At 46.2% G+C, this 26,824-nt stretch overlaps 1 protein-coding gene across 8 annotated transcripts in view; it reads left to right on the top strand.

The window, feature by feature from the left end:
* il1rapl1a (interleukin 1 receptor accessory protein-like 1a) overlaps positions 1–26,824 on the top strand; it is a 402,960-nt gene that overhangs the window by 156,329 nt on the left and 219,807 nt on the right. For all 8 annotated transcript variants that reach the window (XM_052522250.1, XM_052522247.1, XM_052522242.1 and 5 more), the window contains one exon: positions 24,290–24,575. In XM_052522250.1, the coding sequence (XP_052378210.1) occupies positions 24,290–24,575 (286 nt within the window). The remainder of the gene's footprint in view (positions 1–24,289; positions 24,576–26,824) is intronic.

Here is a 26,824-nt window from a genome sequence, read left to right as displayed (position 1 = left end):
GTATGTGTGCCGTTCAGAGGGTGAATGGGCAAGGCAACATATTTAAGAGCATTTGAACGGGTTATGGTAGTACTGTAGGTGCCAGGCGCACTGGTTTGAGTGTGTCAAGAACTGCAGTACTGCTTGTTTTTTCCCGTATGTATCAAGAATGTTCCACCACCCAAAGGACATCCAGCCAACTTGACACAACTGTGGTCGGCATTGGAGTCACCATGGGCCAGCATCCCTGTGGAACGCTTTCGACACCTTGTAGAGTCCATGGCCTGACGAATTGAGGCTGTTCTGAGGGCCAAAGCAGGGAGATGTAACTCAGTATTAGGAAGGTGTTCCTAATGTTCTATACACTCAGTGTGTGTAACGTGTGTAACTGCAGGGTAGCCTAGCAGTTACAGTTGTGGGCCAGTAACAGAAAGGTTGCTTGTTCAAATCCCCGAGCCCACAAGGTGAAACATATGTTGATGTGCCCTCCAAGGGGGTCTCAGGGGGAGTTGTGATATTCAAAAATCACATTTCCAATTCACACATGAAATAGGACAAATATAAGTACCCACCAAATGATTATTATGGATTTCATTCAGACCTACAAGGGAGATGTCTGTAGAGCTTTTGACGTAGGTGTTGTTGTTCATATCTGGTGGTCTCTATAGCATGATGCTGCAACCCATGGCTTCCTGGCACACGAGCTGCTCAACACATTTCAGCACCATGGACAGTTCACCCACTCACAAACAGCTTTTAGTACCATGGACAGCACTAATACTCTCTAATAGACACCAGACTGCTCTGATGACGTGCTCTGTTTTAACACATTCAATAAGTCTGTCTTCGACATGTTTTATACCCATACTAATGACATGTTCTCTCTCTTTCCTCTCTTCCATAATGCTGTGGATGATGGATCCCTTTCTCCTCTTCCTCTCCTCTGCTTCTTTCCTCATTCAGGTACGTAAAGGTCTTTTTTGTTGATTTTACTAATTGATTGGTTGATTGTCAAGACAGGCACCCAAGACCATGTGATTTAATACGACTACAATGACAAAAGAGAGCTACTGTGTTATTACTGCAATGCAGGATCCATTGAATTGAGCCTTCTGTTTCAGTGTGTCTGTGCGTTTGTATCAGTGTGTGTGTGTATCACCGTGTGTGGGTGTCAGTGTGTGACTGTGTACCTGAGAGTGCTGCAGTGCCGTAGTAGTGTAGGAGGTGTGTGAGTATAGACCCATCACACTCTCCTCTCCCAGGCAATGAGAGGGTGCCACGGTGACCAGTCACAGTTTTGCTTGGGGTGGGGCTGTGAGATCCTGTATGGCCCACGTGGTAGAGCATGGCGCTACCACGTGGGTGTCCCTGTCCCCTCGCGCTCTAGCGACTCCTTTTTATGTCCGGGCGCATGCACGATGACTTCGGGTGCCAGCTGTGGGGTGTTTCCTCTGACACATTGGTGCGGCTGGCTTCCGGGTTAAGCGGGCATTGTGTCAAGAAGCCATGCGACATGGCAGGGTCGTGTTTTTCAGAGGACGCATGGCTCTCGACCTTTGCCTCTCTCCGTAAGGGACTTGCAGCGATGGGACAAGACTGTAACTACCATTTGGATATCACGAAATTGGGGAGAAAAAGGGGTAAAAAGTACAAACAAATGAAATAAACAGCATGATCATTACACAGGTGCAGCGTGTGCTGCGGACAATGAAAGGCCGTTTTAAAATGTGCAGTTTCGTCACACAACACAATGCCACAGATGTCTCAAGTTTTATGAGGGAGAGTACAATTGGCATGCTGACTGCAGGAATGTCCACCAGAGCTGTTGCCAGTGAATCTAATGTTAATTTCTCTTCCATAAGCCGCCTCTAACATTGTTTTAGAGAATTTGGCAGTACGTCCAACCAGCCTCACAACCGCAGAACACGTGTATAGCATCATGTGGACGAGCGGTTTGATGATGTGAACATTGTGAACAGAGTGCCTCATGGTGGCGGTGGGGTCATGGAAAGGGCAGGTGTAAGCTAAAGACCACAAACACAATTGCATTTTATCGCTGACAATTTAAATGCACAGAGATATAGGGATGAGATCCGAGGCCCATTGTCATACCATTCATCCACCACCATCAACTCATGTTCCAGAATGATAATTTCAGCATGTCGCAAGGATCTGTACACAATTCCTATAAGCTGAAAATGTCCCAGTTCTTCCACGGTCTGCATACTCACCAGACATGTCACCCATTGATGCTCTGGCTTGATGTGTACGACAGCATGTTCCAGTTCCCTCCAATATCCTGCAACTTCGCACAACAATTGAAGAGGATTGGGACTTTGGTCCACAGGCCACAATCAACAGCTAAGAATGTGTCGCGCTGCATGAGGCAAATGGTGGTCAGACCAGATGTTTTTTATTTTACCCCTTTTTCTCCCCAATTTTGTGGTATCCAATTGTTGTAGTAGCTGGTACGCCTTGGTCTTAGTATTTTGTGTTTTCTTTAATTATTTGTTCAGGCCAGGGTGTGACATGGGGTTATTGTATTGTCGTTGATTAGGGGTGTGTCTAGTATAGGCTTGGCTGCCTGAGGCGGTTCTCAATCAGAGTCAGGTGATTCTTGTTGTCTCTGATGGGGTTTCACTTTGTATTTCGTGGGTGATTGTTCCTGTCTCTGTGTAGTTTCACCAGATAGGCTGTAATTAGGTTTCACGTTCCGTTTTGTTGTTTTGTATTTGTATCAGTTATTTCATGTACCGCGATTCATTCATTAAAGACATGAGTAACCACCACGCTGTAACGAAGTTCGTCTGTTGTTTGAAGAGAGTCAGACCGAAATGCAGCGTGTAGGTTACTCATGACTTTTAATGAAGATAATGCGGTACATGAATTAACTGAAAATACAAAAACAACAAACGAGAGAAACTAAGTACAGCCTATCTGGTGACTAACACAGAGACAGGTACAATCACCCACGAAATACAACGCGCACTCAGGCTACCTAAATACGGTTCCCAATCCGAGACAACGAGAATCAGCTGACTCCAATTAGGAATCGCCTCAGGCAGCCAAGCCTAACTAGACACACCCCTAACAATACACACTCCCAATTAATACAAACCCCAATACGAAATACAACATATAAACCCATGTCCCACCCTGGCCTACCCAAACATATAACAAAAACACAAGATACAATGACCAAGGCGTGACAGAACCCCCCTAAGGTGCGGACTCCGGGACGCACCTCAAGAGCATAGGAAGGGTCCGGGTGGGCGTCTGTCCATGGTGGCGGTTCTGGCTCGGGACGTGGACCCCACTCCATAAATGTCCTAGTTCCTCCCCTTCGCGTCCTAGGATAATCCACCTTCTCCGCCGACCATGGCCTAATAGTCCTCACCCTGATCCCCACATAACTGAGGGGCAGCTCGGGACCGAGGGGCAGCTCGGGACCGAGGGGCAGCTCGGGACAGAGGGGCAGCTCGGGACAGAGGGGCAGCTCGGGACAGAGGGGCAGCTCGGGACAGAGGGGCAGCTCGGGACAGAGGGGCAGTTCGGGACAGAGGGGCAGCTCGGGACAGAGGGGCAACTCAGGACAGAGGGGCAACTCAGGACAGAGGGGCAACTCAGGACAGAGGGGCAACTCAGGACAGAGGGGCAACTCAGGACAGAGGGGCAACTCAGGACAGAGGGGCAACTCAGGATAGAGGGGCAACTCAGGATAGAGGGGCATCTCAGGATAGAGGGGCATCTCAGGACAGCAGGGCAGCTCAGGACAGAGGGGCATCTCAGGACAGAGGGGCAGCCCAGGATAGAGGGGCATCTCAGGACAGCAGGGCAGCTCAGGACAGAGGGGCATCTCAGGACAGAGGGGCAGCCCGGGACCGAAGCAGCCCGGTACTGAGGGGAAGCCCGGTACTGAGAGGGAGCCCAGTACAGAGAGGAAGCTCAGTACTGAGAGGAAGCTCAGGGAGGTAGTAGGCTCCGGTAAATCCTGGCTGGCTGGCGGAACTGGAAGATTCAGGTTGACGGGCAGATCTGGAAGATTCAGGTTGACGGGCAGATCTGGAAGAGACTGGTTGTCCGGCAGATCTGGAAGAGACTGGTTGTCCGGCAGATCTGGAAGAGACTGGTTGTCTGGCAGATCTGGAAGAGACTGGTTGTCTGGCAGATCTGGAAGAGACTGGTTGTCTGGCGGCGCTGGGCTGACTGGCGGCACTGGCGGCGCTGGGCAGACTGGCGGCGCTGGGCAGACTGGCGGTACTGGCGGCGCTGGGCAGACTGGCGGTACTGGCGGCGCTGGGCAGACTGGCGGTACTGGCGGCGCTGGGCAGACTGGCGGCGCTGGGCAGACTGGCGGTACTGGCGGCGCTGGGCAGACTGGCGGTACTGGCGGCGCTGGGCAGACTGGCGGTACTGGCGGCGCTGGGCAGACTGGCGGTACTGGCGGCGCTGGGCAGACTGGCGGTACTGGCGGCGCTGGGCAGACTGGCGGTACTGGCGGCGCTGGGCAGACTGGCGGTACTGGCGGCGCTGGGCAGACTGGCGGTACTGGCGGCGCTGGGCAGACTGGCGGTACTGGCGGCGCTGGGCAGACTGGCGGCGCTGGGCAGACTGGCGGTACTGGCGGCGCTGGGCAGACTGGCGGCGCTGGGCAGACTGGCGGTACTGGCGGCGCTGGGCAGACTGGCGGTACTGGCGGCGCTGGGCAGACTGGCGCGCCCCTACCTTCTTCTTTAAAGTATATGTGACCAACAGATACATATCTGTATTCCCAGTGAAATCCATATATCAGGGCCTCATTAATTTATTTCCATTGATGGATTTCCTTATATGAACCTTAACTCAGTAAAATCTTTGTAAATGCTTTTTTGTTCAGTATAGTATTATATTATTATTATTATATTGTTATTCTATTACTCTATTATTCTATTCTGTTATTATATTATATATTATTATTATATTGTTATTATACTGTTATTATATATATAAGCAGTAAGGCCCAAGGGGGTGTGGTATATGGCCAATATACGACGGCTAGGGGCTGTTCTTCTGTACGACGCAACGCATATTGGCAATATACCACAAACCCCAGAGGTGCCTTATTGCTATTATAAACTGGTCACCAACGTAATTAGAGTAGTAAAAATAAATGTTTTGTCATACCTGTGGTATATTGGCTGTCAGCCAATCAGCATTCAGGGCTTGAACCAACCAGTTTATAATATATATTAGATCCCTCTCCTGATATCAGCATCATCAAGTTTACCCTTATGAACAGATCTAGGATCAGCTTACTATCCCTAAATACAAGTCTCCTCCTCTTCTCTCCTCCTCTTCTCTCCTCCTCTCCTCCTCTAGAAGGAAGGTGCTCTTCACCCCACCATCCTCTCTCGTCTCGTCTCCTTTCTTTCACATCCTCTCCTCTCATCTTCCTTAGCGTTTTAATGTTCATTGTATGTGTGTATCCTGAGTGTCTCTGTGCTGTGTGTGATTGTGGTGCTGACCGGTCAGCCTGCTAATCTCCCTCAGTAGCATACAACGCACTGGGAAATGTCCTCTCAACATTCTGGAGTGTTTTTCCACTCATGCTAGGATCCATAGCCTCTAATTTGACAAATCATTATCACCCCAGCTCTTCACACACACACGCACACACACAGATGCACACAGAAAGCACACACTAATACAACACAGGTGGTATACAAACAGTCCATTCAGAGAGTATTCAGACCCATTTACTTTTTACACATTTTGTTACGTTACAGCCTTATTCTAAAATGTATTAAATTGTTTTTTCCCCTCATCAATCTACAAACATTAACTCATAATGACAATGCAAAAATAGGTTTTTAGATTTTTTAAAATTGATTTTGTATTTTTATTGAAATATAACATTTACATAATTATTCAGACCTCAGTACTTTGTTGATGTCACGCCTTGGTCTTAGTATTTTGTGTTTTCGTTATATATTTGGTCAGGCCAGGGTGTGACATGGGTTTATTTTGTTGTGTTTCGTATTGGGGTTTTGTAGGCATTGGGATTGCGGCTGAGTAGGGGTGTAGCATAGGTTTAGCTGCCTGAGGCGGTTCTCAATCAGAGTCAGGTGATTCTCGTTGTCTCTGATTGGGAACCATATTTAGGTAGCCGGGGTTTCACTGTGTATTTTGTGGGTGATTGTTCCTGTCTCTGTGTAGTTGTTCACCAGACAGGCTCTATAGGTTTTCACTTTCCGTTTGTTGTTTTTGTATATTTATAAGTTATTTCATGTATCGCTATTCTACATTAAAGAACATAACAGAACAGTAACCACCACACTGCATTTTGGTCCGACTGTCCTTCGACAGACGAACGCCGTTACAGAATCACCCACCACACACGGACCGAGCGGCGTGGTAACAGGCAGCGACAGCAGGAGCAGCGAAAGGAGGATTAATTATTCGGAGAATGGACATGGGAAGACGTGTTGGATGGCAAAGGTTGTTACACTTGGGAGGAGATACTGGCCAGAAGAGATCGCCTCTCATGGGAACAGGTGGAGGCACTTAGGAGAGCAGAGGCAGCCGGAGATAGGAGCCGACGATACGAGGGAACACGGTTGGCAAGGAAGCCCGAAAAGCAGACCCAAAAATGTATTGGGGGACTCAGGGAGAGAGTGGCAGAGTCAGGAGTCAGAGCTGAGCCAACTCTCCCTGTTAATCGTGAGAAGCAGCAACTGCAGTGGGAGAGGCTGCACTACTTGGAGAAATGGACTTGGGAGGAGATTCTGGACGGAAAAGGACCATGGGCACAGCCTGGAGAATATCGACGCCCCAAGGAAGAACTGGAGACGGCTAAAGCGGAGAGGCGCCGGTATGAAGAGGCAGCACGACGACGCGGATGGAAGCCTGAGAGTCAGCCCCAAAAATGTATTGGGAGGGGGGGGGGCTTACAGGGAGTATGGCTATGCCAGGTAGGAGACCTGCGCAAACTCCCTGTGCTTCCCGGGGGGCTAGAGAGACGGCGCACGGTGTCTCCAGTGCGGGTGCATAGCCCGGTGCGGTACATACCAGCTCTTCGTATTTGCCGGCCTAGATTGGGCATCGAGCCAGGTAAGGTTGGGCAGGCTCGGTGCTCAAGAGCTCCAGTGCACCTGCACGGTCCGGTCTAACCAGAGCCACCTCCACACACCAGTCCTCCGGTAGCAGCTCCCCGCACCAGGCTTCCTGTGCGTGTCCTCGATCCAGTACCACCAGTTCCAGCACCACGCACCAGGCCTTCAGTGCGCCTCGCCTGTTCAGCACAGCCAGAGCCTTCCTTCCCTCTAGCACTGCTGGAGTCTCCCGCCTGTTCAGCGCAGCCAGCGCTTTCCTCCTCTACAGCGCTGCTGGAGTCTCCCGCCTGTTTAGCGCAGCCAGAGCCTTTCTCCTCTCCTGCGCTGCCGGAGCCTCCCGCTTGTTCAGCGCAGCCAGCGTTTTCCTCCTCTCCTGCGCTGTCGGAGTCTCCCGCCTGTTCAGCGCTTCCAGAGCCTTCCTCCTCTACAGCGCTGCCGGAGCCTCCTGCCTGTTCGGAGCAGCCTGAGCTGCCAGACTGCATGGAGCAGCCAGAGCTGTCAGTCTGCATGGAGCAGCCAGAGCTGTCAGCCTGCATGGAGCAGCCAGAGCTGTCAGTCTGCATGGAGCAGCCAGAGCTGCCAGTCTGCATGGAGCAGCCTGAGCTGTCAGTCTGCATGGAGCAGCCAGAGCTGCCAGTCTGCATGGAGCAGCCAGAGCTGCCAGTCTGCATGGAGCAGCCAGAGCTGCCAGTCTGCATGGAGCAGCCAGAGCTGTCAGTCTGCATGGAGCAGCCAGAGCAGCTAGATCCGCCAGTCAGCCATGATCTTCCAGATCTGCCAGTCAACCAGATTCCTCCAGATCTGCCAGTCAACCAGACTCTTCCAGATCTGCCAGTCAACCAGACTCTTCCAGATCCGCCAGCCAGCCAGGATCTGCCGGAGCCAACTACCTGCCTGAGCTTCCTCTCAGTGCTGAGCTTCCTCTCAGTGCTGAGCTTCCTCTCAGTGCTGGGCTTCCCCTCAGTGCTGGGCTTCCCCTTAGTACTGGGCTTCCCCTCAGTCCCGGGCTTCCCCTCAGTCCAGGGCTTCCCCTCAGTCCCGGGCTGCCCCTCAGTCCCGAGCTGCCCCTCAGTCCCGAGCTGCCCCTCAGTCCCGAGCTGCCCCTCAGTCACGAGCTGCCCCTCAGTCCAGTGGGGTTCTGGGTGAGGACTACTAGGCCATGGTCGGCGGCGAGGGTGGACTAGTCACCATTGGGTTCTTGACCACCTCCCTGAACAAGGCACTTTTCCCTTGATTGCACAGTTTGTCTGGGCGGCCAGCTCTAGGATGAGTTTTGGTGGTTCCAAACTGTGTTCTTGGGGACCTTGAATGCTGCAGAAGTGTTTTGGTACCCTTCCCTAGACCTATGCCTCAACACAACCCTGTCTCAGGAGCTCTACGGACAATCCCTTCGACCTCATGGCTTGGTTTTTGCTCTGACATTCACTGTCAACTGTGGGACCTTATATAGACAGGCCTGTGCTTCTCCAAATCATGTACAATAAATTGAATTTACCGCAGGTGGACTCCAATCATGTTGAGCATCAAGATCTCAAGTATGATCAACGGAAACAGGATGCACCTGAGCTCAGTTTCTAGTCTCATAGCAAAGGGTCTGAATACTTATGTAAATAAAAACCTGTTTTTACTTTGTCATTGTGGGGTATTTGGGTATTTATTATGGGGAGTTTATTGATGAGAATGTTTTTATTTACTTTCTGAATGCACAGTGTGTATATTTATATTACTCACTGCAGTGATTTGCCTTGGGAAAGTATGAGCGCTATCCGGATCTAATGTTCTCAGGTCATAGTCTTTCACACACGCACGCACACACGCACGCACACACACACACACACACACACACACGCACGCACGCACGCACGCACGCACGCACGCACGCACACACACGCACCCACACACACACGCACGCACGCACGCACACGCACCCACACACACACGCACGCACGCACGCACGCACACGCACGCACACACACACACACAGTGGAGATAGAGAGAGTGTGCATGTGTGTGTGAGCGAGCGAGCGAGAGCGAGAGAGAGAGTAGGGGGAGAGGAGGGAGAGAGAACGGCGAGAGCGAGACAGATACAAACACACAGAGAAAGTCAAATAGCTAATGTGAGTGAGTGACACCCTTTCTCACCCAACAGGGGAACAGTCTGTTCTATAAAGGAATCCTTGTTAATTTGATGTCAATTGGAGGAGCTATTATAAGATTGTGTTACAGCAGGCATGAACTTGGTCAAGGACAGTACACACAACTCACCACGGTTTCTATATGTGGCATCCTCAACGTGACAGCCACCTTCACACAACCTTGTAGATCAGAGGGTGCAGATGCTTCACCAGATTATGAATTATCAAAGGATGCTCAATAATCAATAATCAAAGAAAATAGAAATCCATATTGTAGTACAACTCTGAAACTGTATCAAATTGTTCAAGCTTTTTTTTTTCAAGTGTGTCTGCGTGTGTGTCAATAGTCAGCCATGCTCTATGACAGTACAGTTGTGTAAGGCCTGCCAGACATACTGTGTGTTTATTCTACATACTTCTTATCCTATCTCATCACATCTCTGTGGCTGTCATCTCTCAGTCTCTGTCATGTCATTAAGATATCAAACATGTCTCACTCTGTCTATAAGCTCTTCCTCACTGGGGGGAACTTAAGTGCCTTGTGGATCCAGTGACTCTGGGTCCAGGGGGACATATATATTGGTTTCGCTACCTTTGATTATGTTAGTTCCTCCTCATTTCAGCAGATTGAGAAACAAGACAGAAGTAGGAGAAGGCAAGAATAACCTCTAGTTCTGTTTTAAGTGCGTGTGTGTGTGCGTACTTGCATGCACTTTTGTTAGTGTGTGCATGCACTGGAGTGTGTGAGAGGGGGATGTCGTGAATCGTGTCCCGTACAGTAGGACACAGTCGACTGTGTGAGTCCATATGGTTTTGGGACAGATGGACACACACACTGTACAGGCAGACATACATAGACAGGAAGCTCCTCTGCCTTTCCCCTCATCAGGGAGAAATGATCAGGTTTGGGCTGCATTTACATATAATTGAAGACGGGTGATTTGTTAATACACCCAAAACAAGCACGTATGCAAAAACACTGGGCTGGGGGAGGTGTTGCTTTATATGTTCAGAGCCATATCCCTGTTAGAGAGGATCTCATGTCAAATGTTGTTGAGGTGGAGCAAGTTCACCTGCCTCATCTGAAGTCTCTTCTTTTGGGGTGCTGCTATAGGCCACCAAGTGCTAACAGTCATTATTTGTATAACATGTGTGCAATGCTTGAAAATGTGTGCGACGTTAATAGAATGTATGTTAATAACAGTATGTTGGTCTGATGTTTGAGAGAAAATGAATCCAGATGCAGCACTGGAAGTAATGGTAAAATGATTCATGCTAATTGTTGACCTTGCTGCACCTGTTAAGAAACTAACCGTGAGGACTGTTAGAGCCTCCTGGATTGATGGGGAATTTTTAAATGATATGGTTCAATATAAATGATGCAAAAGGTGTGGCAAACAAGTCAGGCTGCTCAGCTGATTGGTTGACATACTGTAAATTGAGAAATGTTGTGACTAAACCTAAGAAAAAGAAGAAGAAATTATATTACCAAATAAATGACTTAAAACACAATGGGAAAAGACTTTGGAGTAAATGAAATGATATAATGGTAAAAAAAAAAAAGTTGTATTTATTGAAGTTGATGTGTCATTTATAACAAAACCTTTTGATATTGCCAATCATTTCAATAACTATTTCACTAGTGAAGTGAATGAACTCAGAAGTGAAGTGACACCATGGAACAGTGAACCATCATATGTTTATATCAAATATCTAGTAATGAAAGAGATTAATGTTTTGAATTTGGGCCGTGACTCTTCTCCTATTTTTACAAATGATTTGTCGCTGGTCAAACACAATGTTTGAATGACTATGTATGTGGATGATTCCACGCTACATGTCACCACCCGAAGCCAGTGAGATCACGGAACTTCTAAATAAGGAGTTACAGTCAGTAGCAGAATGGGTGATGAATAATACACTGGTCTTAACTACATCTAAAACTAAAAGCATTGTATTCGTTTAAAAAACATTCTCTGACCTCCCGGGTGGCGCAGTGCACTAGGCCACTGCATCGCAGTGCTAGCTGTGCCACCGGAGACTTGGGAGGTCTGTGTCGCGACGCACAATTGTCATAGCGTCGTCCGGGTTAGGGAGGGTTTGGCCGGTAGGGATATCCTTGTCTCATCGCGCACTAGCGACTCCTGTGGCGGGCCGGGCACAGTGCACGCTAACCAGGTCGCCAGGTGCACGGTGTTTCCTCTGACACATTGGTGCGGCTGGCTTCCGGGTTGGATGCGCACACTTATAATTGACTGTATCACAATTCCACGCCTAAAAAATAATACAATGAGCCACCTCCTCTACCTTTTGTGAACTCCAAGAGAACCGTTGAAGAGCTCACATATAACCACACACACACACGCGTGCGCACGCACTGCAGTGTGTGTGTCTTCGAACATACATATGTATCACACTGTGTATCAACAACATCTGTATATGCACACAAAGTGTGTGTGTTAAGTACAATGTGTGTGTGTGTGTGTGTGTGTGTGTATATGCAGCTGGGTCGGAATACACTCCCAGTGTGTTTAATCTCCACCCCAGGGGTACTAAGTCCCTGAACCGTAGACTATACGTTCTACTCAATTACCCCTGGTTCACATACACCCTTAAACCCTACCCCTACCTCTGACTACCCTGGGGCACTGTGCAGGGTGAGCTTACTTGGGTAAGAATTACAGTTAGAGTATACATTTGTCTGTGTAATTCTACCCTTACTGTATTAGAATCAATTGCTTTTTTATAGCAGTGAAACTCTGTTATATAACTTAAGGTATATAGCATTAGGTGTAGTAAACCCATGTAGAGTAACAGCTAAGCTAAACAAGACTCTTAAAGAGTGAGACTGTACAGACAAAATATATTCAGTTCGATAATTCAGATAGTTAGCGATCTATTGCGATTGTTGACTGTTTCTTCTGGCCATGGTAGGATCACACCACCCACCCAACATCTGATAATTACGCTTCATTACAGGAGCAGTTCGAGAACACAGGAGAGAGGACAGGGGTAAAGAGAGAGGTTGGGGGAGGGAGAGCAAGGTGGAGAGTGGGAGGGAGGAAGGAGAGTGAGGGAAGAGAGACAGGGTAAAGGAAAGGGAGATGAGAAATGGAGAGAGAGGGAATAGGTGTGTACTCAACATGTGTGTGCCTGCGTGCGTCTGTCAGTGTGAATGGTTGGGTGGTTACGTGCATGCGTGTGCGTGGTTGGGCGCGTGTGTGTGTATATACTGTGTCACCCACAGAGAGACCTTATTGCTATGTGTGACCCCCAGGCAGATCAGGGTCCTGTCTGTCTTTGTTTGACACCACAGCTAGACAATAAATACAGAGCCCTGAGCTAGAATACATTCAACAAGAGTTATTCATAAACACACACATACACTCATGCACACTGACTAACAATGCCAGTTGGCACCCAAATCAAATTTGATTTGTCACATGCGCCGAATACAACGGGTGTACACTTCACTGTGAAATTCTTGCTTACGAGCCCATCCCAACGATGCAGAGCTGAAAAATAATAATAACAAACATTAAAGCTGGGATGAACTACTTCTGTACTGTTTACCAAGCTTGCCAAATGGACCATTTTCAATGATGTTGACTACTTTAAACGCCTTTTTCTCCTGAACCGCTGGACCGATCGGCACCAGATTTGGTATATAACATCTATGGCTGCACATCTTCAAACCATTTTCCAAAGCTCTAGCTGAAACAGTCTATACACCACTGAGCTTGCATTCATGTTTTTTCCTGTCCAACAGCGCCACAATGTGTCCAAACTCAACCTTGCATTACAGGTTAGCTCGGCTCATCACCTGGATGCGTGCCAAATTTTTTGATCAAGCAATGCAAAAATGTGCCCGTTATAGCGCCACCGTAAGGGCGATATGAAGGTGTTTGCATATGTTGAGTCTTGACAGTGTTTGAAACGTGTACCAAGTTTTGTTAGAAGCTTTCTCTGCCCTTAACCTTGTTCTGAACACCTCCAAAACAAAGGTCATGTGGTTTGGTAAGAAGAATGCCTCTCTCCCCACCGATGTGATTACTACCTCTGAAGTAGTCACCTCATACAAGTACTTGGGAAAATGGCTAGACGGTACACTGTCCTTCTCCCAGCACATATCCAAGCTGCAGGTTAAGATTACATCTAGATTTGGTTTCCTCTATCGTAATCGCTCCTCTTTCAACCCAGCTGCCAAACTAACCCTGATTCAGATGACCATCCTACCCATGCTAGATTAAGGAGACGTAATTTATAGATTGGCAGGTAAGGGTGCTCTCGAGCGGATAGATGTTCTTTACCATTTGGCCATCAGATTTGCCACCAACGCTCCTTATAGGACACATCACTGCACTCTATACTCCTTTGTAAACTGGTCATCTCTGTATACCCATCGCAAGACCCACTGGTTGGTGCTTATTTATAAAACCCTCTTAGGCCTCACTCCCCCCTATCTGAGATATCTACTGCAGCCCTCATCCTCCACATATAACACCCGTTCTGCCAGTCACATTCTGTTATAGGTCCCCAAAGCACACAAATCCCTGGGTCGCTCCTCTTTTCAGTTTGCTGCAGCTAGCTACTGGAATGAGCTGCAAAAAACACTCAAACTGGACAGTTTGAATATCCATGACTATCCATGACGAATATCCATGACTGATTTATAGGCATTTATGTGTGAGACACACCTATGTGAATATTTATTGGTCAGTAGAAGCCATGTTGTTTGACATACTAGCCTGGGAAATAGTGTGTTGAGAGACCTTGGTCCATAGATAGCCGATATCAAGTTTCGTGCCGATCAGTCGTTCGTTGCCAGAGTAGCGTTTTAAGTGTTTTTCTCAAAATGCAAAAAGGTGGAATATTCTTCATTGCAGACTTTATTGGTCCTTGAGTAAAATGTGTTGCTTGTGGGGAGAGGGACCTACAGTGCCTTGCGAAAGTATTCGGCCCCCTTGAACTTTGCGACCTTTTGCCACATTTCAGGCTTCAAACATAAAGATATAAAACTGTATTTTTTTGTGAAGAATCAACAACAAGTGGGACACAATCATGAAGTGGAACGACATTTATTGGATATTTAAAACTTTTTTAACAAATCAAAAACTGAAAAATTGGCCGTGCAAAATTATTCAAGGGGGTCCGAATACTTTTGCAAGGCACTGTACATACCGAATGTCAGGGTGAGGGGCGTGAGCTTTCAAAGTTTGCGTTTTTAATCGCTTGTTAAAGCACCGCCGTGTGACCAACTGGTGTAGCATCGCATGAGAGGTTGTGGCCCATGGGCCTTTACCATCATGTCAGCTTTAATGTGCCTTAATAACAAACGTGTATGCCATCTGTAAATATTAATACAATTTTAAATTACGAGTAGTTGGTTTAGCCACGGAAAAAGACAGGAACCTTCCCGCTAGCCATGATTGAGATAATGGCTGGACATGCCGAGAGATGAGTTCAGATTGGTCTGCCATGTAGCAGACTTCTGGTGTCTTCTGTCTATAACATGAGCTGCTCATGTGTAGATAATCCTTGCTACCGGTGTCTTCTGTCTATAACATGAGCTGCTCATGTGTAGATAATCCTTGCTACCGGTGTCTTCTGTCTATAACATGAGCTGCTCATGTGTAGATAATCCTTGCTGCCGGTGTCTTCTGTCTATAACATGAGCTGCTCATGTGTAGATAATCCTTGCTACCGGTGTCTTCTGTCTATAACATGAGCTGCTCATGTGTAGATAATCCTTGCTACCGGTGTCTTCTGTCATGAGCTGCTCATGTGTAGATAATCCTTGCTACCGGTGTCTTCTGTCTATAACATGAGCTGCTCATGTGTAGATAATCCTTGCTACCGGTGTCTTCTGTCTATAACATGAGCTGCTCATGTGTAGATAATCCTTGCTACCGGTGTCTTCTGTCTATAACATGAGCTGCTCATGTGTAGATAATCCTTGCTACCGGTGTCTTCTGTCTATAACATGAGCTGCTCATGTGTAGATGATCCTTGCTGCCGGTGTCTTCTGTCTATAACATGAGCTGCTCATGTGTAGATAATCCTTGCTACCGGTGTCTTCTGTCTATAACATGAGCTGCTCATGTGTAGATGATCCTTGCTGCCGGTGTCTTCTGTCTATAACATGAGCTGCTCATGTGTAGATAATCCTTGCTACCGGTGTCTTCTGTCTATAACATGAGCTGCTCATGTGTAGATAATCCTTGCTACCGGTGTCTTCTGTCTATAACATGAGCTGCTCATGTGTAGATGATCCTTGCTACCGGTGTCTTCTGTCATGAGCTGCTCATGTGTAGATAATCCTTGCTACCGGTGTCTTCTGTCTATAACATGAGCTGCTCATGTGTAGATAATCCTTGCTACCGGTTTCTTCTGTCTATAACATGAGCTGCTCATGTGTAGATGATCCTTGCTGCCGGTGTCTTCTGTCTATAACATGAGCTGCTCATGTGTAGATAATCCTTGCTACCGGTGTCTTCTGTCTATAACATGAGCTGCTCATGTGTAGATAATCCTTGCTACCGGTGTCTTCTGTCTATAACATGAGCTGCTCATGTGTAGATAATCCTTGCTACCGGTGTCTTCTGTCTATAACATGAGCTGCTCATGTGTAGATAATCCTTGCTACCGGTGTCTTCTGTCTATAACATGAGCTGCTCATGTGTAGATAATCCTTGCTGCCGGTGCTTTTTTGAAAGAAAAAACGTTAGCCACGGAGAACTGCAAAAGTTTTGCTGTTCTCAACAACATTTCTGCACTGAATTTATCAGGCGCTACTGACAAAGATCACTGGGAAAAAGTTATGATGGACTACTTTCTGCACACGGACAGTATAACCCGCAGTCACTTGACACAACGGGCCAAACAAGCTGTAGCTACAAACAAAATGGAAAATCCCCTGGACGCCTGTTCTGATCTGTTGCATCAGCCTGAATGCTTTAAAAAATAAATGTATCATGTAGTCACAACTATCCCAGAGTCAGTTTGGAACAGGCTATTTCTTTATTGCATAGAACGACAAGCTGAAAAATAGAATAGGTAAAATATTCTACTATGGTGTAATGAACTTCGTCTGTTGTTTGAAGAGAGTCAGACCGAAATGCAGCGTGTAGGTTACTCATGACTTTTAATGAAGAAAATGCGGTACATGAAATAACTGAAGAAGAAAACAACAAACGAGTGAAACTAATACAGCCTATCTGGTGACTAACACAGAGACAGGTACAATCACCCACAAAATACAACGCGCACTCAGGCTGCCTAAATACGGTTCCCAATCCGAGACAACGAGAATCAGCTGACTCCAATTAGGAATCGCCTCAGGCAGCCAAGCCTAACTAGACACACCCCTAATAATACACACTCCCAATTAATACAAACCCCAATACGAAATACAACATATAAACCCATGTCACACCCTGGCCTACCCAAACATATAACAAAAACACAAGATACAATGACCAAGGCGTGACATATGGGGGAAATTAGATTGATATAGGCTAGGGATTTTGCTATTCCTTACTCATCTAAAATATTTTTCGTTATTTTTATTTCACCTTTAACCAGGCAAGATAGTTGACAACAAGTTCTCATTTACAACTGCGACCTGGCCAAGATAAAGCAAAGCAGTGCGACACAAAGAGCAGGGTTACACATGGAATAAAAAAGCGTACAGTCAATTACACAATAGAAAAAAAGAAAGTCTATATACAGTGTGTGCAAATGGCGTGATGAGGTAAGGCAATAACTAGGCCATAGTAGCGAAGTAATTACAATTTAGCAGATTAACACTGGAGTGATAGATGAGCAGATGATGATGTGCAAGTAGAGATACTAGTGTGCAAAAGAGCAGAAAAGTACATTAAAAACAATATGGGGATGAGGTAGATAGATTGGGTGGGCTATTTACAGATGGACTATGTTCAGCTGCAGCGATCGGTTAGCTGCTCAGTCAGCTGATGTTTAAAGTTCGTGAGGGAAATATAAGTCTCCAGCTTCAGCAATTTTTGCAATTCGTTCCAGTCATTGGCAGGAGAGAACTGGAAGGAAAGACGGCCAAAGGAGGTGTTAGCTTTGGGGATGACCAGCGAGATATACCTGTTGGAGCACGTGCTACGGGTGGGTGTTGTTATCGTGACCAGTGAGCTGAGATAAGGCGGAGCTTTACCAGTGGATCTGGCGACGAATATGTAGCGAGGGCCAGCCAAATAGAGCATACAGGTCGCAGTGGTGGGTGGTATAAGGGGCTTTGGTAACTAAACAGATGGCACTGTGATAGACTGCATCCAGTTTGCTGAGTAGAGTATTGGAAGCTATTATGTAGATGACATCGCCGAAGTCAAGGATCGGTACGATAGTCAGTTTTCCTAGGGTAAGTTTGGCAGCGTAAGTGAAGGAGGAGAATTTGTTGTGAAATAGGAAGCCAATTCTAGATTTGATTTTGGATTGGAGATGTTTAATATGAGTCTGGAAGGAGAGTTTCCAGTCTAGCCAGACACCTAGGTATTCGTAGTTGTCCACATATAGTCAGAACCGTCCAGAGTAGTGATGCTTGTCGGGGGGGCGGGTGCAGGCAGCAACGGTTGAAGAGCATGTCTTTAGTTTTACTAGCGTTTAAGAGCAGTTGGTGGCCATGGAAGGAGTGTTGTATGGCATTGAAGCTTGTTTGGAGGTTAGTTAGCACAGTGTCCCAAGAAGGGCGAGATGTATACAGAATAGTGTCGTCTGCGTAGAGGTGGGTCATGTGACAGTCATTATAACATCTTCAAAGTTCTCATGGAATTCGGTAAGAAATACTGTTGTATCCTTGAGCTGCATGTTATGTTAAGATGAATAACCATAATCCAAGTGTGATTTCTGTCATTCTGAGCATTGTGGTAGGACGCCCTAATCAGGTTACGCAACAAATGCATATGGCTCTCTATAAATAAAATGCTGCCTGTCAAATGACAGGCGCCACATTTTTCTGACGGAAACCCTGCTGTGCGGTTGTTTGTGGACCATCCATAGTGATATGGATGTCAAGGAGATTGAAGCTCTCGACCCACACTACAGCCTCGTCGATGGGAATGCGGGCGTGCTCTCCCGTCTATCTCCTGTTGTCCACGATCATCTCCGTGGTTGTACTGACGGTGAGGGAGCTGTTGTCCTGTCAGCAAACTCGATGATGGTGTTGGAGTCGTGCCTGGCCACACAGCAGTGAGTGAACAGGGAGTACAGGAACTGACTAAGCACACACCCGAAAGGGTACTCGATGTTGATGGTCAGCATGGCGGAGGTGTTGTTGCCTATCCTCACCACATGGGACTGGCCCTTCAGGAAGTCCAGGATCCAGTTGCAGTGGGAGGTGTTCCGTCCCAGGGTCCCAAGCTTGGTGATGAGCTCTGAGGGGACTATGGTGTTGAACACTGAGCTGTAGTCTATAAACAGCATTCTCACAAAGTTATTTCCCAACTTGTCCAGGTGCGAGAGGGCAGTGTGAAGTGCAATTGAGATTGCACTGTGGATCTGTTGGGGTTGTATGCAAATTGGAGTGGGTCCAGGGTGTCTGGGATGATGTTGTTGACATGTGTCATGACCAGCCTTTCAAAGCACTTTATAATTACAGATGTGAGTGCTAGAGGGGGATTGTCATTTCGACAGGTTACCTTGGAGATCTTGGGAACAGGGACAATGGTGGTCAGCTTGAAACATGTTGGGATTACAGACTGGGACAAGGAAAGATAGAAAACGTCCACGAACACACTTGCCAGCTGGTCTGCACATGCCTTGAGAACACACCCCGGTATTCCGTCTGGTCCGGCGGCCTTCCCGTATATTCCAGGTAGACGTGTTAGGTCATGGCACTCTGAATTTTGTACTACAGTGAAGTGGCAGATGGTACTCTATGACAGTACTAAGGCTCAGAACACTGAAGCGAAGTGTGTGTGTGTGTGTGTGTGTGTGTGTGTGTGTGTGTGTGTGTGTGTGTGTGTGTGTGTGTGTGTGTGTGTGTGTGTGTGTGTGTGTGTGTGTGTGTGTGTGTGTGTCGGTGTGTGTGTCGGTGTGCGTGTGCGTGCGTTCCTGGGACTGATAGAGAGAAGGAGGTGTGGACCACAGTAGATCATGATGTTTTGTGATATGGTGGAATACTATAGGTGAATTAGCAGAAGGGGGTGATAAATACAAGTATTGTAGTTCTCTATACAGAAGTGTCTGGTGTGAATGGTGTAGAGGGAGAAAGACAGTGAGAGGTCTGGGCTGTAGTATTCCTTCTTCTGCAGACACATTGATTTCTCTGGCTGGCATGGTGGGAATGTGGTAGGAAATGTCAGCCTGTCATTAAGTTGATCCAACTGGTTGAGTTTCACGCATACAGTGTCTTCAGAAGGTACTCACACCCTTTGACTATTTCCACATGTTGGTGTGTTACAGCCTGAATTTAAATTGACGAGTACCCCTTTCCTGCAGTTGAATGACCAAAGTGCACTCTAGTGGCTTCATGGGTGGAATGTTATTCATATTTGCAATCATTTCATAATTAATGAACATTGGGTGGGAAATGATGCCGAATGTCAAATTGTTTTGTTATATTTCAGTCTTCTGTGATGTATATAAAGTGTAATATTGGGACACAAACTCAAAATGTAATACATTTCAACTCTAACATGTTACAGTGTCTTCCTTGTGTAAGGTATATATATACTTACTGTATGTTTCAAAATACATTTGTTTAGGACTACCAAGAAACTACCAAGAAACACTGTGTGACCCTGAATATCTTCAACTGAAATGTGTCTTCCACATTTAACCCAACCCCTCTGAATCAGAGAGGTGCTGGGGGCTGCCTTTATCGAGAACCACATCTCCGGCGCCCGGGGAACAGTGGGTTAACTGCCTTACTTAGGGACTCACGAGGCCTGCAAACCATTAGTGTCAGGCCATGGTGTTGGGGTTATATTAGACCTCAAAATAAGCCAATAGAGACATCTAATTTATTGTCACAAGTGTAATGACAACATTCAAATAGGAACCCACTTGGTGAAGGCTACAATATTGAAAAATGAATGAATTCAACAACCATGTCTCTGTCACTAACAAATACAGTCATGGGTGGTAACTCTAAAATTCAACCAAAAAGGCAAGGCACACTGGGAAATTACATTGGAAGCATTGTTTAGTGGGGGCATGGATTTCAGTATTATTTTGGGCCACCCGTGAGTTGAAGTGTTAGATCACTTAAACTGGTACATGGTAGCAACAAATGGCTTTGTCACTGTCAAGGTACCCTACAGTATGTATTATGTACCTGTAACTAAAGGGACAAAGAAAATGTTTGTACTCCTTTAGGAACCAAGCAATAACAAATTGTCAGAGTGTAATACAGTGGCATGAAATTCACAGTTTACAAGCTATGTCAGGCCTGCAGGTCACTGTTTTGGTCCACAATGATGTGTATGAGTTTCAGGCCCTTGTAGGGCAAAACTAAGTATTCCGACTCCTTTTTCCACAATTGGTTACGTTACAGCCTTATTCTAATCTCATCAATCTATGCACAACACAAAAACAAGTTTTTAGAAATGTTTGCAGATGTATAAAAAACATAACTTATTTATATTCAGACCTTTTGCTATGAGACTCAAAATTTAGCTCAGGTGCATCCTGTTTTCATTGATCACAACTTGATTGGAGTCCACCTGTGGAAAATTCAATTGATTGGACATGATTTGGAAAGGCTCACACCTGTCTATATAAGGTCCCACAGTTGACAGTGCATGTCAGGTCAAAAACCAAGCCAAGAGGTAGAAATAATTGTCCGTAGAGCGCCAAGACTGGATTGTGTTGAGACACAGATCTGGGGAAGGGTACCAAAACAATTGTGTAGCATTGATGGTCCCCCAAAAAACAGTGACCTCCAAGTTTGGAATCATTAAGACTTCTCATGGAGCTGGCCGTTCAGCAAAACTGAGCAATCAGGGTAGTAGGGCCTTGGTCAGGGAGGTGACCAAGAACCCAATGTTCACTCTGATAGAGCTCCAGAGTTCCTCTGTGGAGATGGGAGAACCTTCCAGAAGGACTCCACCAATCAAGCATTTATGGTAGAGTGTCTAGATGGAAGCCACTCCTCAGTAGAAGGCACATGACAGCCCGCTTGGAGTTTTCCAAAAGGCACCTAAAGGACTCTCCGAACATGTTAAAACCAAGATGAAACTATTTGGCCTGAATGCCAAGAGTCACGTGTGGAGAAAACCAGGCACCGCTCATCACCTGGCCAATACCATCCCTGAAGCATGGTGGAGGCAGCATCATGCTGTGGGGATGTTTTTTAGTGGCAGGGACTGGGAGACTAGTCGGGATCGAGGGAAAGATAAACGGAGCAAAGTACAGAGAGATCCTTGATAAAAAACCTATTCCAGAGTGCTCAGGACCTCAGACTGGGGGCGAAGGTTCACCTTCCAACAGGACAACAACACTAAACATACAGCCCAGACAACACAAGATTGCCTTCGGGACATGTTTCTGAATGTCCTTGAGTGACCCAGCCAGAGTCTGGACTTGAACCCAATAGAACAACTCTGGAGAGACTTGAAAATAGCTGTGTAGTGACGCTCCCCATCCAACCTGACAGAACTTGATAGGATCTGGAGAGAAGAATGGGAGAAACTCCCCATATACAGCCAAGCTTGTAGAAAGAAGAAGAAGTAAACTTTTGGCTGTAATCGCTGCCAAAGATGCTTCAACCAAGTACTGACCAAAGGGTCTGAATACTTATGTAAAAGTGATTCTTTTTCTTGTGGAAAAAATTTGCTAACATTTCTAAAAAAACGTTTTTTGATTTGTCATTATGGGGTTTTGTGTGTAGATTGATGAGGGGAAAAACCATTTAATCAGTTTTAGAATGAGGCTGTAACGTAATTCTTTGGGGGAAAACGTGAACGGGTCTGAATACTTTCCGAATGCACTGTAAGCCCTTATGAAATACATAGGGTTTTTTGTTATTTTTATGATAACATCTTCACTGAGGATTTCACTTGGTGATCTCCAAGAAAATTGAAAATTGATGAATGCAACAAGCATGTTTTTGTCACCTAACAAATACAGTCACTTGAATTACGGTTTTACTTTAAGCAGTGTGTTCATTTAACACTGGTTCCAGTGTGTATATGGTTCTACTTTTTCAGTGTTGATTTAACACTCAGTGTGTGTGTGTGTGTGTATGGGTGTGTGTGTGTGTGTGTGTTTATTTGTGTGCTTGCGCAATATAGGATATTTTGAGATATTTTAATGTGAAATTACTGTGAAAGGATGTGGAATGAGAAGATGGTGGGGGGGTAGAAAGGTAGAGGGAGAGGGAGAGGGAGAGGGAAAGAGAGAGTTAGAGATTTTACATTATATTACAGTGAGAGGCAGAGTCGTCATTTAATAATGAAGAATTAGTCTAATGTCAAAACAGAAAAAAAAATGATTATTTCTGCTTCATGCATTGACTCTGTCTCTTAATCAAGGCAACTTTCATTATCATAAATAATAGCCTTCAAACCAATCCAATACATCTAATGCTCTACTGGATTATCAAAGGTGGACAATGCGATGCCTGCAATGGAATAAAACCTTTGTATAGGATTTGTGTGGAGATGATATTTGGATAATGAGAAGGACATTGCCTGTCTGTTTCTAAAGCAACCCCAATGATCTCTTAATGTCAATAATGTTTATCAGAAACACCCTCCGTGGTTACGTAATCACATTCCAAAGGTGTGTGTGTGTGTGTGTGTGTGTGTGTGTGTGTGTGTGTGTGTGTGTGTGTGTGTGTGTGTGTGTGTGTGTGTGTGTGTGTGTGTGTGTGTGTGTGTGTGTGTGCGCGTGTGTGTGTGCGCGCGTGTGGTGTGCTTATCACAACCTCACAATCGTGTCAACAGAAGGGAGCCTGTTCTGATAATTAAGGGTGTTAATTAGACAGATCCCACAGTTAATATATTACTCTCTCTCTCTCCCGTACACACACACACACACACACACACACACACACACACACACACACACACACACACACACACACACACACACACACACACACACACACACACACACACACACGCATAGACAGGCACATACAAATACACTCAGATTTGTGAGGCCTACTGCTAATTAAGAGGAATAATTGGGCAGACACCCACACAGTCATATAACACACACACATGCTCTGGTAATTAAGGGCATTAATTACAAGTGTAGTTGTCCCTGTGAGGGTTCTGTATCACTTAGACTTGCACACAGCAGGGGTCCTTTACTGTAGCACTTCACACACACACACACACACACACACACACACACACACACACACACACACACACACACACACACACACACACACACACACACACATACAGACACACACACATACACGCACACACATACAAACACACACACATACATATATACACACACACACACACAAAGTGAAATTTGTAAACAAGCGATCGCAGACTGATTGCTGGCCGTGGGTTAACCTCTCTGCCACCATGTCCAGAGAGGAGACATTGAGCTAATATGGATCCAAATAAAGAACTGTGTTCCCCTCTATCACTTCGTGTATGATGTCTTGGCGGTGTTTTAAACAGTAGTGGTAGTCTGTCTACAGCACTACGGGGTCCGGACGTCACTGATGGAGATATTTCCATACACCTTTCCAGGTGTAAATGTTTGTGGGAAGGATGGAAATGGATGAGAGAAGATGAGAGAATACGGACAGAAAGTGGCACGGAAATACACACACTCCGATTTAGCATCCACCAAGGCCACACTGATGAAATTCAGCTGAAATCTGTTTTCCCAGATGTAATATTCTCTCGCTCAGTGCACAACATTGTTGTTTTGTTTCCATGTTTACTGAGTGAGGAGGAGGGGACTAATGATGGTCGGATAGAAACATGTGTAACCCCCCTCCCCATAGCTGACAGCTGTACAGACTTGTCTACAAAGAAGAATTTAACTCTCTCTCCTCTGTCTTGAGGATAGCTAACTCAATAGAATATAACATCCTGTTTCTCTCTCTTTTTCTTTCTCTTTCTCTCTCTCTCTCCATAGTTGACCTCTGTACAGACTGGTCAGTGGATTATCTGAAGTACCGTGTGCTGCAGGGAGAGCCGGTGAGGCTGAAGTGTGCCCTGTTCTACGGCTACATCCGGGCCAACTACAGCCAGGCTCAGAGCGTGGGCCTCAGCCTCATGTGGTACCGCAGCACTGGCCTGGGCCACGGAGACTTCGAGGAGCCCATCTCCTTCAACGGCGTGCGCATGAGCAAGGAGGAGGACGCCATCTGGTTCAGACCGGCCGACCTGCAGGACGTGGGCCTCTACTCCTGCGTGCTACGGTAAGATAGGAGGAACAGTAGGGATACCAGAGCTACGGTAAGACTCGAGGGACAAACTAGGGAAACTAGGAATTGTTTACTCTTTTAGCTACAAGCCTCTTTTAGTCCCTCTACTTTTAACCGTGCGTACTCCTCTGTGATATTGATTGCTGAGTCTTTCCAACTCTTTCACCTACCGCACTCGCTCTCTCTCACACTCTTCCTCCGGCTGAGTCAGAATCAAAGGGGTTGTGTTTCTGTCGTTCTGTCGAGAGGGTCTGAAGTGGATGTTTCTCATAGGCCTGGAGGCAACATAATACTCCCTCCCTCCTTCTCTCCCTCCTTCTCTCTCCTTCACTCTCTACCTTCTCTCTCTCTCCTTCTCTCTCCTTCAATCTCTCCCTCCTTCTCTCTCCTTCACTCTCTCCCTCTCTAAGACTTGACCCTTACTTTAAAATGTTTTTCTATGGCCAGCACACTGAGAACGTCCTCTATGTGTGTGTATGTGTATGACACTAGACAAGCAGATCACATGCATTAGGACATGTTCTCCAGTGTTTTAAAGTGTTAAAAGGCTTCATGTATTCAAATGTTATCCATGGTGGGTATTCAAGAGTTCTCCAGTAACCTAATCAGAGAAGCACTTTGGAGATTTGCCACTGAGCTGAAATCAATTCTCTTTTTGTTGGAGGGTAAGCTTCTGAGTTGCAAATTTTAGCACACATGACCCAAACACTTCAACCAAGCATCTCTGCTGGGAAAATAGATAGATAGATAGATAGATAGATAGATAGATAGATAGATAGATAGATAGATAGATAGATAGAGAGATAGAGAGATAGAGAGAGAGAGAGAGAGAGCGAGTGAGCGAGTGAGTGAGTGAGTGAGTGAGTGAGTGAGTGAGTGAGTGAGTGAGTGAGTGAGTGAGTGAGTGGTCCACTGCTGTACAGTCAATATCCCCACATTACAGCATTTGTTTTTGTCAGTGATTGCTGATCGTATTGTTGAAATCTAGTCATATTTTCAACCATTCACTTGAAGTTTGACTGGTTATTATGATCTGTTTGGAGGGTGTAGATAGTCTTACGGTATTGTGGTGCATTGGAGGATGCTGCTACATTGAGTTGGCTATATCTATATATAGATCAATCCTTCAGTGGAGAAAGTACAGCTTAGCATTGAAACCCTCCAGATGTTTCCCCTGAAGGAGATATGGTGTGTGTTGGTCGCTTTTCTCCTTTGCTGTCTGGAATCAAATTTTTCCCATCAGTGTATGTGTGAAGGTGACTTAATCTACATAACAATCTCTCATTGTTTCTGTTTCTCTCTCTACTCCCTCTCTCTATCTCGCTTCCTCTCTCCCCCTCTCTCTTTCTCTCTCCTTGTTTCTGTTTCTCTCTCTACCCCCTCTCTCTATAGCTCCTCCTCTTTCTCTCTCCTTGTTTCTGTTTCTCTCTACTCCCTCTCTCTATAGCTCTTCCTCTTTCTCCCTCCTTGTTTCTGTTTCTCTCTACTCCCTCTCTCTATAGCTCTTCCTCTTTCTCTCTCCTTGTTTCTGTTTCTCTCTCTACCCCCTCTCTCTATCTCGCTTCCTCTCTCTCTATCTCTCTTTCTCTCTCCTTGTTTATGTTTCTCTCTCTACCCCCTCTCTCTATCTCGCTTCCTCTCTCTCTATCTCTCTTTCTCTCTCCTTGTTTATGTTTCTCTCTCTACCCCCTCTCTCTACAGCTCTTCCTCTTTCTCTCTCCTTGTTTCTGTTTCTCTCTACTTCCTCTCTCTCCCCCTCTCTCTTTCTCTCTCCTTGTTTCTGTTTCTCTCTCTACCCCCTCTCTCTATAGCTCCTCCTCTTTCTCTCTCCTTGTTTCTGTTTCTCTCTACTCCCTCTCTATAGCTCCTCCTCTTTCTCTCTCCTTGTTTATGTTTCTCTCTACTCCCTCTCTATAGCTCTTCCTCTTTCTCTCTCCTTGTTTCTGTTTCTCTCTACTCCCTCTCTCTATAGCTCTTCCTCTTTCTCTCTCCTTGTTTCTGTTTCTCTCTACTCCCTCTCTATAGCTCCTCCTCTTTCTCTCTCCTTGTTTCTGTTTCTCTCTACTCCCTCTCTATAGCTCTTCCTCTTTCTCTCTCCTTGTTTCTGTTTCTCTCTACCCCCTCTCTCTATAGCTCTTCCTCTTTCTCTCTCCTTGTTTCTGTTTCTCTCTCTACCCCCTCTCTCTATCTCGCGTCCTCTCTCTCTATCTCTTTTTCTCTCTCCTTGTTTCTGTTTCTCTCTA

The sequence above is a fragment of the Oncorhynchus keta genome, chromosome 7 (assembly GCF_023373465.1).
Source record: "Oncorhynchus keta strain PuntledgeMale-10-30-2019 chromosome 7, Oket_V2, whole genome shotgun sequence".
Lineage (NCBI taxonomy): Eukaryota > Metazoa > Chordata > Actinopteri > Salmoniformes > Salmonidae > Oncorhynchus > Oncorhynchus keta.
Note: the sequence above shows the minus strand (reverse complement) of the source record. Positions and strands in the feature narration are given on the sequence as shown.